Source organism: Aristolochia californica, unplaced genomic scaffold (genome assembly GCF_029961685.1).
Source record: "Aristolochia californica isolate CCGP_79_NKW_82.1479 unplaced genomic scaffold, dmAriCali1.0.hap1 SCAF_15, whole genome shotgun sequence".
Lineage (NCBI taxonomy): Eukaryota > Viridiplantae > Streptophyta > Magnoliopsida > Piperales > Aristolochiaceae > Aristolochia > Aristolochia californica.
Window position 1 is genome coordinate 4,940,113 of NW_027181826.1, and position 14,508 is coordinate 4,954,620.

Here is a 14,508-nt window from a genome sequence, read left to right on the forward strand (position 1 = left end):
GAAAAATTGAATAAAAATTATATTGATGGAGGTTCTTGATATTTTAAAGAATGTTTTAACGAATTCTTGATATTATATCGATTTTTATATGAAAATAAAATTTGGTTAAAAAACCCTTTGCTTTTATAAGGGCTTTTTAGGGATTTTGCCAGTTTACTGTTTTTGGCGGGAATGTCGATGGGTCAAATTATTAATTTCAACAGTTAGAGGGATTAACCCTTTTTAAATATTTCGGGAGCCGAGCAAATAGAGCACTTGCTGGGTACCGGCCACTGGGATTGTTCCGGTCCCTCGAGCCAGCCGTAGTTTTTCCCGACCAAAACTTTTAGACATCTTCAAGGCTCCGCTCGACATTTCGCTCTTCTCCTCCACCCGTTGCCGGTGCTCTTCGGTAGACCACCCTGCATTTCCTCCTTAGTGTCTTCTTGTACGATCTTCTGAACGATTATTTTGTTTTTCTTTGTGTTATTTATTTTATTTATTAGTTTCTTTTTTGTTCGTCTGAGATAGGGTGTTAAAATTCGAAATTATGTTACGGATGAACGAGGCGCCTTATTTGTATGGTTTCTTGTTATAATTTCTTTCACGACCTTGTCATGGGTTTGCTTATAATGCGTATCTGTTGTGTTTTTTTGTTGATCGCGTCTTAATCGTTGATTTTCTGTTTTAGGTCGAATATCTTGCCATGGATCATGTAATCAATAAGATGTTATTGCTCAAATATTTGTTGGCTGAACTCTAGTTTCCTATGACTGATCCTATGCAACTTCATTTTGACAACTAGATTACTTTACATATTGCAAAAAACTCAGATTTCCGTGAGCACATCAAACAATTTGATATCATTTGCCACATTGTGTAGGAAAATCTACAAGCAAGCATCATTATGCAATATATACCATCCAAGAGCCAACTTATTCACATCGTTACAAAGCAATTGCAGCTGGTCCCTTTTGTAGTTCTTGCTCCAAACTAGGTATCTTTGATGTTTATGCACCATCTTGAAGGGGTATTTGAAGAAGAAAAAAAATGTTTATGTAACATTTTCCTTTTATTTCCCTTCAATTTTAGCCTTTAATTATTCCTTGCTACAGACAAGGGTGCTTTAGTCTTATGTAATTTGTTTGCTTGGATGCATTTTTTGGTAGAGTTAAAAGGACGTTGCTACAGAGTTGGTAAATTTTGCATGCTTTTTTTCTCTATTTTTCTCTCACGTTTCAAAGAATTGAATACTGCCTTTCTTGCTTGGTTTTTTCTCCAAGATCGTGTGCTCATAGGTTTCAGTGTTTTTTTTTTTGTCATGCTAGAAATTCAGTGAAGGAAACTCATGCATGTCTACTGAGTTTGCTGGTTTGAGTTGTTCTCGTGTTTCTTTTTTTGTCCTTATCATGGCGAATGAAAGTATGGATGGTGTTATTGCAAAATCTGACTTTCTGAAATCAAAATGTTCCTCTTAAAGGTTTATCTAATTATTCGTTTTTGCTCCAATATGTCAATGATCCTCATGAAAAAGAAATTTTGATTTCGGAATTAGGTGGAGGTTAGTGATGTGAATCCCAAGACCTCTCACCTAATAAAGTGGAATGATTTTGAGATTTTAATGGAAATTTCAATTGCATGTGGAACTATGTATTACAGAAATTCTTATTTGTTAAATCCCCATAAAAGGAGGAGTTTGATTGTTGGTTAGATAAGGAGGTTATTCCTTGTCAGATTCTCATAAAAGAGGGGTTTAATTACTAGTTAGATAAGAGTTAGTGATGTCAATCTTGTACCTTCCATCTTCTATGGCTGAATGATGTTAAATTTATGGTAGGAATCTAACTGCAGGATGTATAATTAATTCTTTCTAAAAAGTCTCTAGGTTTGATCCCTGTAAAAGAAGTTTGACTGAAATTGATGGAGATGGAGGTGTGGGAGTAAATTGAAGCTTGTATGGATTATTTCTGATTTCTGAGGAGTGAAATTCCTTTAATTTCATTATGGATGTGATGTGCTTTCCATGGGAAGAAGTCTGACTTAATTTGATAGAGATTGAGGTGTTTGTCTATAATTGAAATTCAGATGGAAAATTTCTGATTATTTTTACAAATGAAATTCTTTTTATTACAGGTTGGTTTGATGTGGTTTTTTTTTGCAAAGAAGAAATCTCATTTTTTATTAGATAGAGTTTGGGTTGACTTCAAACCCAGACTTGAGTTCAATTCAATTAATGTTTTCAGTATCGATTGAAAATTTCTATTGGGTGGATTTTAGGATCACCCTCTTTGCAGATATTGTAGTTGTTTAACTTTCCACAGGAGGGGTTCTAACACCCAAATTGGTGGGAGTTAAACATATGTAAGATACTTGGGGCACATATTGACTTAATGGAATGAGTAATGACCTAAGAGAATGAATTATGATATGTATTAGGAATGCCATCGCATAGAATTCCAGTTGTAAATTTTCCTTTTGCATTCGGTTGGTAGGTTTTAAATTCAAATTAGATGGACATTAGTAGAGCTAAAAAGGAAACATTTCATCTAGACTTAATAGAATAAATATAATGATGTTGTTTTCTGATAGGCTGCTGTTAGGTTGAACTATTCATGCACAATGAACATAGACTAAATTGTTATGTTCCATGCTGATTATTATTGATGAATCACTTGATTTTTTGGTTATATATACCCTAAGTTGTGAATGATTTATCTTGGTATTTATATGGCTAGTCGGTTTTACAATTTGGTTTGAATTTGAGAAGATATCTAGAAAATGGCTAGGCCTGGTCTTGGACGTAGGGGGTTTATCACTTAATATTAATGTTTCAACCATAAAGATAGTCTAACCAGGCCCTGTTGTGGTCTTTCTTATTGACAACCAGAAATTTATGTGGTTCAACTCCAAAAGCTTAATCCATAGACACAAGAAGAGGGGGAAATTTCATTGAAAATGAGTTTTACATAAAATACGTGCTTATTTGTAGGCTTAGTGACATGTATCCATTTTCGAAACTAGCTTCGACCAGCCATTGTACCCGTTTCTACAAGCCACACTAGCTTGTCGTCTTCCTTCCCCACAAAGAGTGCCCTAACCCAAGAACTCAACAAGTGTGATGTTGTTTTTTGTATATTTTGGTGAAATAAGAGGCAAAATATTCGGAATAGATATATTTTTGTATAAAAAAATTTAATTTTGAATAAAGTGGATAATATTATAGAAACAAAAGATTACAAACTGTTTTCTTCCTATGTAAAAAAAAACTTGAATTAAAAGTAGTTTCTCTATACATTTTGGTAAAATTAAAGGCAAATATTTATTTTTTAATAATTATTAAATGATTAAAAATATTTTATTAAAAACTAAATAATACTATTTTTTCTCAAAGAAGTTCTCTCTCTCGTCATATGGTTCGTCCAACTCTCACTCACCAAATGCTTCGATATTGATCCATTACCTCCTCTGCGCTATGGTCTGTGATTGATATCTATCTCTATTTCAACACCTTGTGAAGAATTCCCGTCCCTCATCAGCCACTCTCACATCCGTGCTCAATCGCCCCTTCTCTACCCTTCCCGAAAACTTTTTTTTTCTACTTATATTCTATTTATTATCGTGCAACTTCATTGGAAATTTTGTATTCACGATGACAACATCGATGCTGCTATCCAGGTCTATATGCAGATGATGGAGAAGCATATGCTCATCCAAATGACAATGGACAAAAAAGAAGAGAAAAACATCGAATTAATGGTTAAGATTGAAGCTTCAGAGGTTCAAAACAAGTGAATGTGTATTTCGTTTACATTGGAGTGATAGAGAATCAAACACGGTCAACTTCCTCACTACCATTTTGTGTAGAATCGTTGATCACTCCAAACCAACATTCTATCCAATTGAACCTTTACTCCCCTTTCCTTCAAGTGCATATGTCTTGAAACAATCTGTTTTGTTAGGCTAAATGCAAAGTATTGAAGAAATGCTTTCAATTCCTCAAGAGTCCACTCCATCTCCATCACCAAATACTCCAACTTGGGCGTCAAATTGTTCTCCACACTGTAACCAAAAATGGCAGGCAGTCGTGCACAAACTGTGGTCGATTCCTGCTCCGTAAACCCCAGACTCTCCAAAAACCATATCTTCTCCTCAAGCTTCTCGACGTGGGTGTTGATGAGATGGGCATTGAGAGTGTTCGCGGAGTTGAGCTTCTTCACCCCCACTTCCTGAAGGAAGTGTCAATATTATTTTCCCTCAATCTTTCTGAGTCGAAGCTCTGATTTTGATAATACAAGAGAGAGGGAAACTCAAACTCCGCAAGAAGACCACGTAGCCATACAATCTCAGAACAAGCAGTAGACATGGCACGATACTAGGCCTCAATAGAGGATTTAGAAACACGATCTTGTTTCTTACATCTCTAAGAAATTAAAGCATCACCTAAAAACATACACCAACCTGTAGTAGATCGACGTGTATCCGGACACCCAGCCCAATCAACATCACTATAAGCAACAAGTTGAAGGGATGAGTCTGTAGGAAAGAATAACCCACGAGTAGGAGAACCTTGAAGATGCGGATGATGCGTCGAACTGCAGCAATATAGAGATGCCAAGGAGAGGACATAAATTGACTGATCTGATGAAGCACATATGAGATATCGGGGCGGGTAGTGGTCAAGTAGATGAGACTCCCAATCAGGCACTGATAGAGAGTAGGGTCATCTAGAAGGTCCCCTTCATCTTTCTTGTATTTAACATTTACCTCCATAGGAGTATAAACCGAAGAAGTGTCCTCCAAACCAACCAAGGTAATAATATCTTGAATATACTTATGCTGGTTTAAGAAAATACCATTGCCCCGATGATGTACTTCCAGTCCTAAGAAGTAGGTGAGTTGGCCAAGATCTTTCATATGAAAAGTGGCATGCAACAACTGCTGAACCTTAGTAATCAAACCACTATTCGTGCCAGTTATTATAATATCATCCGCATAAACCAAGAGAAGTACAATACCCGATACAGACTTGTGGAAGAAGAGAGAAAAATTATACTGACTTTGTGTAAACTTGAAGGTAAGAAGCGTATTGTGAAACTTCTCAAACCAAGCTCGGGGAGTTTGCTTGAGTCTATACAGAGAACACTATAGCTTACAAACATCATGGGGAGAAGAAGTAATCATACCAGAGGGAAGCATCTTGTAAATTTCTTCTTGAAGATCACTGTGAAGAAAGACGTTCTTCACATCCATCTGGTGCAGTTGCCACGACTGGGAAGCAGTAATAGTTAAGATGGTTTGAACCGTGGTCAATTTGGCAACAGGAGCAAAGGTATCCTCATAATCAATTCCATATTCCTGTTTGTTGCCCAAAGCTACTAGGCGAGCTTTATACCGATCCAAAGAGCCATCACAACGAAGTTTTACAGAGAAAACCCATTTACTCCCAAGACTCTTGATTGTAGGGGGACAAGGAACAATATCCTAAGTGTGATTCTCCCCAAGTGCTCGAAGTTCTGTTTGCATTGCATTTTGCCAAAACTCATGGTCCATGACTTGTTTGTAGCTTGAGGGAATGGAAATAGAGGATAAAGTAGTCACAGGAGAGATAATAGAGGAGATACCATACCAATGAGGGGGCAGAAAAAGGCGAGTAGACCGGCAAAGAGTGGTAGAAGCAGAGCAGGAGTAGGAGCAGGCGCCAGCTCAAGATCGTGAGGGGGCACAGAGGAAGTGGAACCAGACTCATGTTGACCACGTCTTCCATACACAAAACCAGGTTTGAACCTTTCCACAATTGTCGGGGAATTAGAAAAACTCGGTAGAAGAGATAAAGATACAGATGGCAGCTCAACATGAGATGGAAAGAAATATTGATTTTCAAAGAAAACCACATTCCTAGCAACACGTATATGATGAGCATGTGGGTCATAACAAACATAACCCTTTTGAGGTATAGCATAATTAAGAAAAGCACACTTAACAGATTGAGCTGTAAGTTTATGTCGTTCATGAGCAGGAAGATGTACAAAACAAACACAACCAAAGGTCCGAAGATCAGAATAAGAAGGAGAATGGCCAAACAACTTAAAAAAAGGAGAAACATGATGTAATGTAGGAGAGGGTAAGCGATTGATCAAATGAACGGAAGTAGAAAGCGATTCACACCAAAAACGAGGAGGAACAGATGATTCAAGTAAAAGAGTTCTTACCACGTCAAGAAGGTGACAATTTTTCCTCTTAGCAACACTGTTTTGTTGTGGTGTCGAAGGACAAGAATATTGAGAGACGATTCCTTTGCTTTGAAGAAAGTCCTGAAACTCATTACACATGTATTCCCCGTTAGAATCAGTGCGCAAGACCTTGATGCTTGCAGAGAATTGAGTCTCAAGAAGCACAAGAAAACACTTAAATACTAAAAAAAGTCAGCCTTAGCCCGTAGGAAGTAAACCCAAGTAAAGCGACTAAAGTCATTAATAAAAGTAACAAAGTACTTGTAATGCGCATGAGAAACAACAGGTGCAATCCCCCAAACTTCACTATGAATAATATCGAAACATTGTAAGGCATGAGATGCATGATGAAGAAAATGTAGAACTTTACTCTTGCCAGGTTTGCATGATGGACATTCATAAGAAGGATCAAGAGAAGAACATGCTTTATGTCCCAATAAACTAGAATTAATCAACTGAACGAGAGAAATGGACATTACATTCATTATCAACCAATTGACCAACAAAAATAAGATTTGTGGAGAGGTCAGGAGACACAAAAATATCAGTTAAGGAAGAGGAAAGATCACCGACAACACTGATAGGTAGAGAATTACCATCAGCGGTGTTGATTTGCAGATTGCTATCATAATTTCTGACATTGGAAAGAGAAACAACAGTATTGGTCATATGAATAGATGCTCCAGAGTCAAAATATCATTGCTTAAAAGAAACTTTATGATTACCTGAGAGCCCAAAAGAAGAAAAAACAGAGATGATCATCTGTTGTACCATTTAAGGAGTGAGTATGTTTTGGTTTGCTTGGGTTGTAGGGGCAGGAATAAAAACAACCGGCGAGGCAGCAGGCAATGCAACAGAACTAGAGGCACCAACGAAGGCATAATAAGTAGTACTCTGCTTCCTTTCAGGTCGAATGGAACTAGCAGAGATGATATAATTTTGTTTCTTGCAGTAGTTACAAAACTTCTTAGGGCAGTCCCTAGCAATATGACAAAAAACTTTACAATTACAACATTGGACAACACGCATGTCTCGACCCTTATTTCTCTCCTGTTCTGCATAAGCCACTGCAATAGGGGCACTAACATTAGCCTGATGTTCCAATGCAGTCGAGTTACTATATACTGCTCCTTACAAAGAAGTTCGCTGAAACAAGCATCTAGAGATGGTACAGGATGACGATTCATCAGATTAGAACGTGCAATTGCAAAATTGGAACAGAGCTTCATCAAGAATTGATCTCTGTTACTTATTTCATGCACTGCTTGAACAACAGAGAGAGCGGTAACAGGAACATTTGCATAAGCAATGTTTGAATAGTCAGCCCAAAGATTTTGAAAATCAAAAAAATATTCCTCAATGGAGAAACTTCCTTGGGTGAAATTAGCCATTTCATACTCCAATTGAAAATGTCGAGCCGTGTTGTCTTGATGGTAAACCTTGTGGAGGTAATTCCACATATCAACCGCATTTTTATAAGGCCTCAAATTGTGAACAAAGTGAGGTTCAATGGAGCCAAGGATCCAGGTCATGACCTTGGCATCCTTGACTTGGACAAAGCCTTGGCCTCTCGAGGTGCGGGATCACTCCCATTGAGATGATCCCATAATTCTTTGCCCATAAAAAATAAGCGAAACTGAAATTCCCAAGTAGTATAATTTTTACTCGTGAAACGAATAGGGAGCAATTCTAGCCTTTCAGATGACATGATAAAATCTAGATGGCAACGACAAAATAATTCTCCTCTGCAAACAAAATTCAACGGAATGGACAACGAGGTTTCAGGACACCACTCCAGTCCAAGAAACAATACACTGAACCTCCACCAATAGACCTACTACCAAACCCCACGATGACTGCCCAACCCGTAAGTCTGCTACACAAATCGTAAAACCTATTGCCAACTTGTAAATTTGCTACAGGAATCGTAAAATTCCGTGAGCCCTTATTGATCTCCACTAAGAGGAACCACACAAGCACAAGCCAAACGAAGTCCAGCCAAGAAAAATGAGGGAAAAAACCTCGTTGGAAAGAATCACCAAACGCTCACGAAAGCTGCTGCAAACTGGAACCTCAATGGAACAAAATCTACCGAAAGCCACAAAGAACTCAGACAAACCGAGAACTTACGAACTGAGAAAGAGGGGAAAGAGAACCTACCTCTGATGTCGAAGTAGTAGTCGTCGAGGATCTCCAAACGCTGATGGCGCCAAGAACTAAGCGAAAAAAATTCAAACCTCCGAACGAAGCTCATTTCCTCAATCTTTCTGAGTTTAAGCTCTGTTTTTTATTATCCGAGAGAGAGGGAGAGGTCCCAATTAGGTAACCCAACCCGTAAGGGTTATAGCCCTCAAAAATTACAATTATGCCCCCCTTATATATATATATATATATATACAGACACACACACGATAACAAGAAGTGGAGCGTAGGCCAAAGGCACAACTCCACATTGTTGAGAAGAATCTTCGGGCACCGGTAGATTAACCCGCATGACTCTTCCGGTGACGCGCCCAACTCCTGAGACGAGAAGGTGAAGACCGACTCTATGCCGTCGGTGTCCGAGTGGAATATACCGGGGCAGAGGAAGGAAAGATGGGGAAAATGGGTCTCAGATAATCCTTTTGTTTTGAGGAAATTCACGACATAGACGAGTCGATTAACAGATTCCGAGGGGGGGGGGGGACTTCTTGGCGGGGTTGGCGGATATAAAGCTCAGATTTATCAGGTAGCAGAGGTTTTGGCCACGAGAGATTTTGAAGCGGAGGAGACAAGGGTGGGAAGAGGAAAGCAAATTATAGTTTGTTTTAGGAATTTGGCTAGAGAAGGAAGAGACGATCAGGGAAGGAAGAGACCGGAGTGACATTTTCCTCTTCGATGAAGAAACCAGAATCGAAAGAATTGAATAATCAATACCTGGTGCAAGGTCTTAAAGTTACGTGTAATAAAAAAATATTATTTTTAAAATAAAATTTTTGTTAGATTTTTTTATTACCATAAAAATATAAAAAACCCAATAAGTACTTAAATATTTTTTAGTAAAATTTTTCCTTTAAATTATTTTATTTTTAATATAAACACAAATACATCGGTAACACCAAGCCAAACCGGCTCTCAAATCGTTAAAGCTTTACCTCTTTAGTTGGTTGATAATTGCTCTAATTTACCTCAAACTCCTTTTGGATCCCTCGTCATGTAATGTTATTGTTTGACAATGGAATAAACATTATTGATGGAAGTGTTTACTCTTTTTTTTAGGTTTACTAAACTAATTGTTATGTATTAATATACCCCATTGTAAAGTCTTTGACTCCTCTATGATAACTTGAAGTTCAATGATACTAAGTTCATCATAATATATATTTTTTATTTTTATTTTTATGATTTTTTTTTATTTTTATTGTTTTAAATGTAAATTGGAACTCGAACCCGACTTAAACTTGATTAAAATTTTTGGGTTCGGACTCGATTCCAATTTTAGGTTGGAGGCTCGAGTTTGAAGTATTGAGAACAATAACATTAAGCTTGGCTCGGATAAGCTGATGCCACCACAATGGATATAAACCCAAACAAAGCATGCATAGAAATCATTGAGCTGTGAGACACAAAATAGGGTTAATGGTAGCATTTATTAACCTGTCATTTCAAGGTATGATAGACAAGATAGAGCCGCAGTTGAGGTCCTCTCATCTTCTTATTTTACAAGTTCTTCAACAAAAATCAGTCCTCAGGATAGACTGATTAACAGTTTCCCAAAACCTGTCATATTTTGGGTAGGATGGTGGATGAATGGGAAGGCACTGGAGACTTTGCCTGCAAAAACATTACAAAAGAAAATAAAAGTAGCACTGATTCAGCAAGGTCGAGTGAAGGAATAATAACTGATTTATCCTCTGAACTCAGATCCTCCACAAAGATCAAATTTTGGGATACAAAACAAGTGCTCTCTCTTTGGCACTCTTCTCCATCTCTTCTCTCTTTTTTCTCTTTTCTTTTATCACATTTTACAAAACTTAAACAAAACGTTCCTGAAACAATGACTCCAATTTTACTTTCTCTAGTTGAAAGTTTTTTCGTTTGTCCCTTCCTCTCTGGGTACCAAGACTTTCAGCAAACTCTAGAAGTCTATAGGGATACTGACATCTATAGGGATATCAAAGGTTTCCCTGTCAGTGCCCTTCTTTAGAAAATTATATCCAAGAAAAAAACTATAAATGTTTTCCCTAGGATATACATTTACAAGTGACCTTCAATATGAAATCCTATTAGTGCCTATTGGGAATCATTTGGATTTTTTTCAAATTTCCTCATAGCCATTAGTGCATTTTCCAAGGAAATAAATGGAAATTATTGATAACTCTGGTACACTTTTTTTTGAAACGGACAACTCTGTTACACTACCATACCTTTATCATTAACTTTTAATAAATATGTCAAATATAAATGTCAAGCACAAAGTTCTAAAACTTTATGTAAAAGACAATTGTTCCTGTTAAATCAACTATTTCACTTGACAAGCTGCCCAACTTTGAGTTTCTATATTGTTACAGAAGTGGTTAGCTATTTCATTTGGTCATTTCTCTTTCTCCTAGATGTTGAGACCATAGGTTGGTTAATTTCTTCCTCCAAATCATTTTCACCTTCTTCTTGATCCTCTTCAAACTCCGCATCATCCCCAATATCTTCTATGGGTTCCTCTCTTTCAATCCCTTCATCACTATGATCTAATATTCTCATATAATTGTGTATAATACAATACACAATGACAGTTTTCTCTTGGACCTTGTATGGGTATAGAAGTGCTTGATCTAAAATTGTAAATTGTTGCTTCCAAATACCAATAATCCCCTCAATTGTGTTTCTTAATGATAAATACCGATGGTTGAATAATTCTTTTGGAGTCTAAAGGACATGATTTTTATCCTATTCATTTCAAATGATATCTAGTTGATAGACATACAGTAAATGGAAATAAAGAGGTTTTTCCACTAAAGTACTTCTTTTGTAACTTTTAAAACATATAAAAACAGATCTTAAATGTTCTGTTAGTGTGCTTTCCAAAAGAGCTCTTTGAATTACAATTATATAGCTCACAGGTTTTCTTATGGCAATCAGTTTTTGTCATTTTCTCCATGGAGAATATGAAGTTTCATGTTGACATAGTTGTGTTATTGATGCTTGTCTAGGACAAATTGTTTACAAAAAAATTGAAGGATACATCAAACCAGTTTATTGCAGGAGCTCTGGCCAGAATAAATGATAGTAAAGAGAAGATTGGAGGGGCAGATGATATTTTTCTATGTGATATAAGGAACTCCGAAATCTTTGCTTCAGCAATCCAGGGCTTTGAATTAGAAGTGTTGTTCCTAAGATGAAACTTGAGTTTGTATCAAGCACACTTTGATGCATTCTTGGACAGGATGAAGGAAAGAACTGCCTGAGTAGTTTTTTTCATTGGTAGAACATGTTGTACAAGTCTGCCCATATCCTACTGCAGATGCCATTGTCATCATCTAATATTGCAGCTTCAATAGTTTATCTATCTATATAACAAATAAAATTAATTCATTTGACTTGCACCACTGAAAACAAAAACACTCTTACCAAGAATCACAAAACACTATTCAATGATTTGACGTCAAGATATTCCAATTCTCATAATTTGAGTCTACAAAATTCAATAATTTGTAATTCTGTTCAGCCTATACATGTATACTACTAGCACAGCTGTTACACCATTTCTTGCAGAATTTTTACTCATAAATTAATACTAGAATTGAAATTGAAGCCTTCCACTGTTCCACTGACTGCCTTCGGAAACTTCAAAAGAACTTTCCAACATATTTAAGATGATCTTTCTGTTTCTAGTAGGGTGCTTTATATCACACTTTTTAATTATTTTTACCATGTGAATACCCAGATAAAGAGTTGTTAAATTGGGTTCAAGGACGTATCTCAAAATGATTAGTCAACTTAGGAAACCTCTTTCCCAACTAATAAACTCAAGATCTTTGTACTCACTAATCCATGTGAGACTATTCTTTAACAAGAGTTAATGACAAAAGAAAGAAAAATTTAAAAGAGATAATAGAGCAAACTTGTCATTCACAATATGACAACAATGGGTTAACGAGGTGGGCTTTACCCATAAATCAAATAATAGTCTACATTAATCGGAATAATTGTTTTGAAACCGTAGTCCATCGTGCTAACAACCTTTAATAGTATATACCAACAATTATCACGTGGATTAAATGGCTTATCCCAATTGGAAAGGCCTCGAGTTAGAAATAGTCTAAAACAACACAACATAGAGCAACAAAAATTCCTTTCAGGATTTGCTGAATTACTCAATCTAAGTAGCAAGAGCAAACATCATTTAAAAATGTCCCCAAAGACAATTGTATACAATGAAAGTAGACTCAATTCAACATAAAAAATATTAAAAAAACTACAGAGAGACAAGAAAATTAAAAAGCAAATAAAACTTCCAGATTCAAAGGAGAATTGGCATACCTGGATTTTTGGGTAACCGAAAACCTAAATGGGATTACTTAAAGAACGCCCAAAGTCCTTCGAGAAATACGAAGGCACAAAAAGCAGAGAGAATTAGGAGATAAAAAATGAGCAGCACAACCGTAACAACAAAAATGAGAGAGTGTAAGTTAATGACTAGATAAGAGAAAAAAAAATAAGTAAATAATAAATGAAGGAAACCGGGAGAGCTCATAGAAAATGGACAACAATTGATCTTTTGGTTTATTTCTACACAGAGAGAACAGGGAGAGGATAGAGGAGAGGGAGGTGAGAGAAAATTATTACCTATTAGCAGCTGCACGAATCAAGGACGACAAGAAGATGAATTCGAGAGGAAGAAAAAGTATTGAGATAAGCAGGCTCGAGATGATGAAAATGACATCGAGAACACAATATTTTTCGGAGGGCGCAAGACTCGATGATTTTTGGTTTTCCCTAGAAAATCATCCAACTTTCCTAGTAAAAAAATTCAGATAGATAGTTTCTCGGAAACAAATTTCTATCTGAAAAATACTTTCCTGGTAAAAAAATCTAATTTGGCATGTTAGGTTTATTTTTTCACATATTAGCAAATTTAAAATTTATTATGTTTTTCTTTTAATTAAAAATTATTTTTTAGTTGTGATATCCTGCTTAAGGGAATGTGTAGGATAAAGAGAGAAGAAGATTGAAGGGAAAGGAGGAAGTTCCATCGGTTTTGGAGAGAAAGGGGGAATAAGAGAGAGAGACGGAGTGGCAAAGGAAGGATATGCGAAGAAGAGGAGAGGAGAAGCTATGTTGGTACAGGAAGAAGAAGTGGAGGAAAAGAGGTAAGCCTAATCATGCGTCATTCCTCCCCTTTCCAAATCATATTTTTTTTCTTCTTTGGATCTCAAAAACGAAAACTCTTGATTTTCTTTTAGTTAGGTAGAACTAGTAACGCCTAGTCTTAGATTTTTCTCTTAAAACAAGAGAAAGACTCTAGCTTGTGTTGTTTATTTTAATCGTAAGGGTATTGTTTCTCCTTTGCATATTTTTCTTCTTGGTTAAGACCTCATTAAGAGTGTTTTATTTATTTATTTCTGGGTTAAATAAAGGTTAGAAGTGTTTAAATTCGAGGTCTTTCATCTAAGTTAGTTTGCATGAGTTATAATTCTTCCATTTTTTGCAGAATTCATTTTGTTTGATCCTTATAAAGAGGGGTTTCTACTTTTGGCACTAGGTAAGTTCTTCAGTCTTCCCGTCTTCCCGTCTTCCCTTCAGTGCCAAGGAACGCAGCACAGAGACGAGAATCAAGATCGATAGCACTTTCTACTCCTTTGCTCTCTTTCGGCCTTTCAAGTAACCTAATCTCATGCTTCTTTCTTTTCTTGTCAACAGTTTCTGATCGCCCGTCATGGACTCGTGTTACCGAAAATCGGCGATCGTGACCGACATCCCCATTAATTTTCTTCCCTCTCCGATTTAACGCCTTACGACTCTTTTTTTTTCAGAAGCTTTGGGTCGGTATTTGTTTTGCTTTTTAAGTTTCTCTATCATCAACTTCATCCTCTATTGGTTTTAGAGAGTTTTCTATTGCGTCCATTTTGTCCTCTTTCAATGCTTCTCTTGTTTGCCCTTTTGAACAAGAAATTTTCTTTTTTTCATTTCATTATTGCTCTTACTCGTTTAGCGCAGCTGTTTGAGGCCTAAAATCTGCCCCTTCGTGTTTTCCGTCGGTAAAGCACAAACTTTCTTTTTGTGTGGCTACGTTGCCATCTTTAGTTGATCTCGGTTGTGTAGC

The 14,508-nt window shown here is 36.6% G+C and overlaps 1 protein-coding gene and 2 long non-coding RNA genes across 3 annotated transcripts in view; 2 read left to right on the forward strand and 1 right to left on the reverse strand.

Moving 5' to 3' along the window:
- Nucleotides 1–270: 270 nt before the first annotated feature.
- Nucleotides 271–11,641, forward strand: LOC137952158 (uncharacterized). The gene is made up of 3 exons (XR_011112194.1): nt 271–427; nt 863–976; nt 11,438–11,641. It is a non-coding gene; the product is annotated as an uncharacterized lncRNA (long non-coding RNA).
- On the reverse strand, nt 3,828–10,946 carry LOC137952059 (transcription termination factor MTEF1, chloroplastic-like). The gene is made up of 4 exons (XM_068799130.1): nt 10,850–10,946; nt 9,956–10,022; nt 8,618–8,898; nt 3,828–4,201 (listed from the first exon to the last, which is right to left on the reverse strand). Exons 1-4 carry the CDS (start codon nt 10,944–10,946, stop codon nt 3,828–3,830), a joined length of 819 nt encoding a protein of 272 aa, XP_068655231.1.
- Nucleotides 11,642–13,418: 1,777 nt separating the features above from the next.
- Nucleotides 13,419–14,508, forward strand: part of LOC137952157 (uncharacterized) — a 39,430-nt gene continuing 38,340 nt past the window's right edge. The window contains exon 1 of the long non-coding RNA XR_011112193.1: nt 13,419–13,555. This is a non-coding gene — a long non-coding RNA (uncharacterized lncRNA). The remainder of the gene's footprint in view (nt 13,556–14,508) is intronic.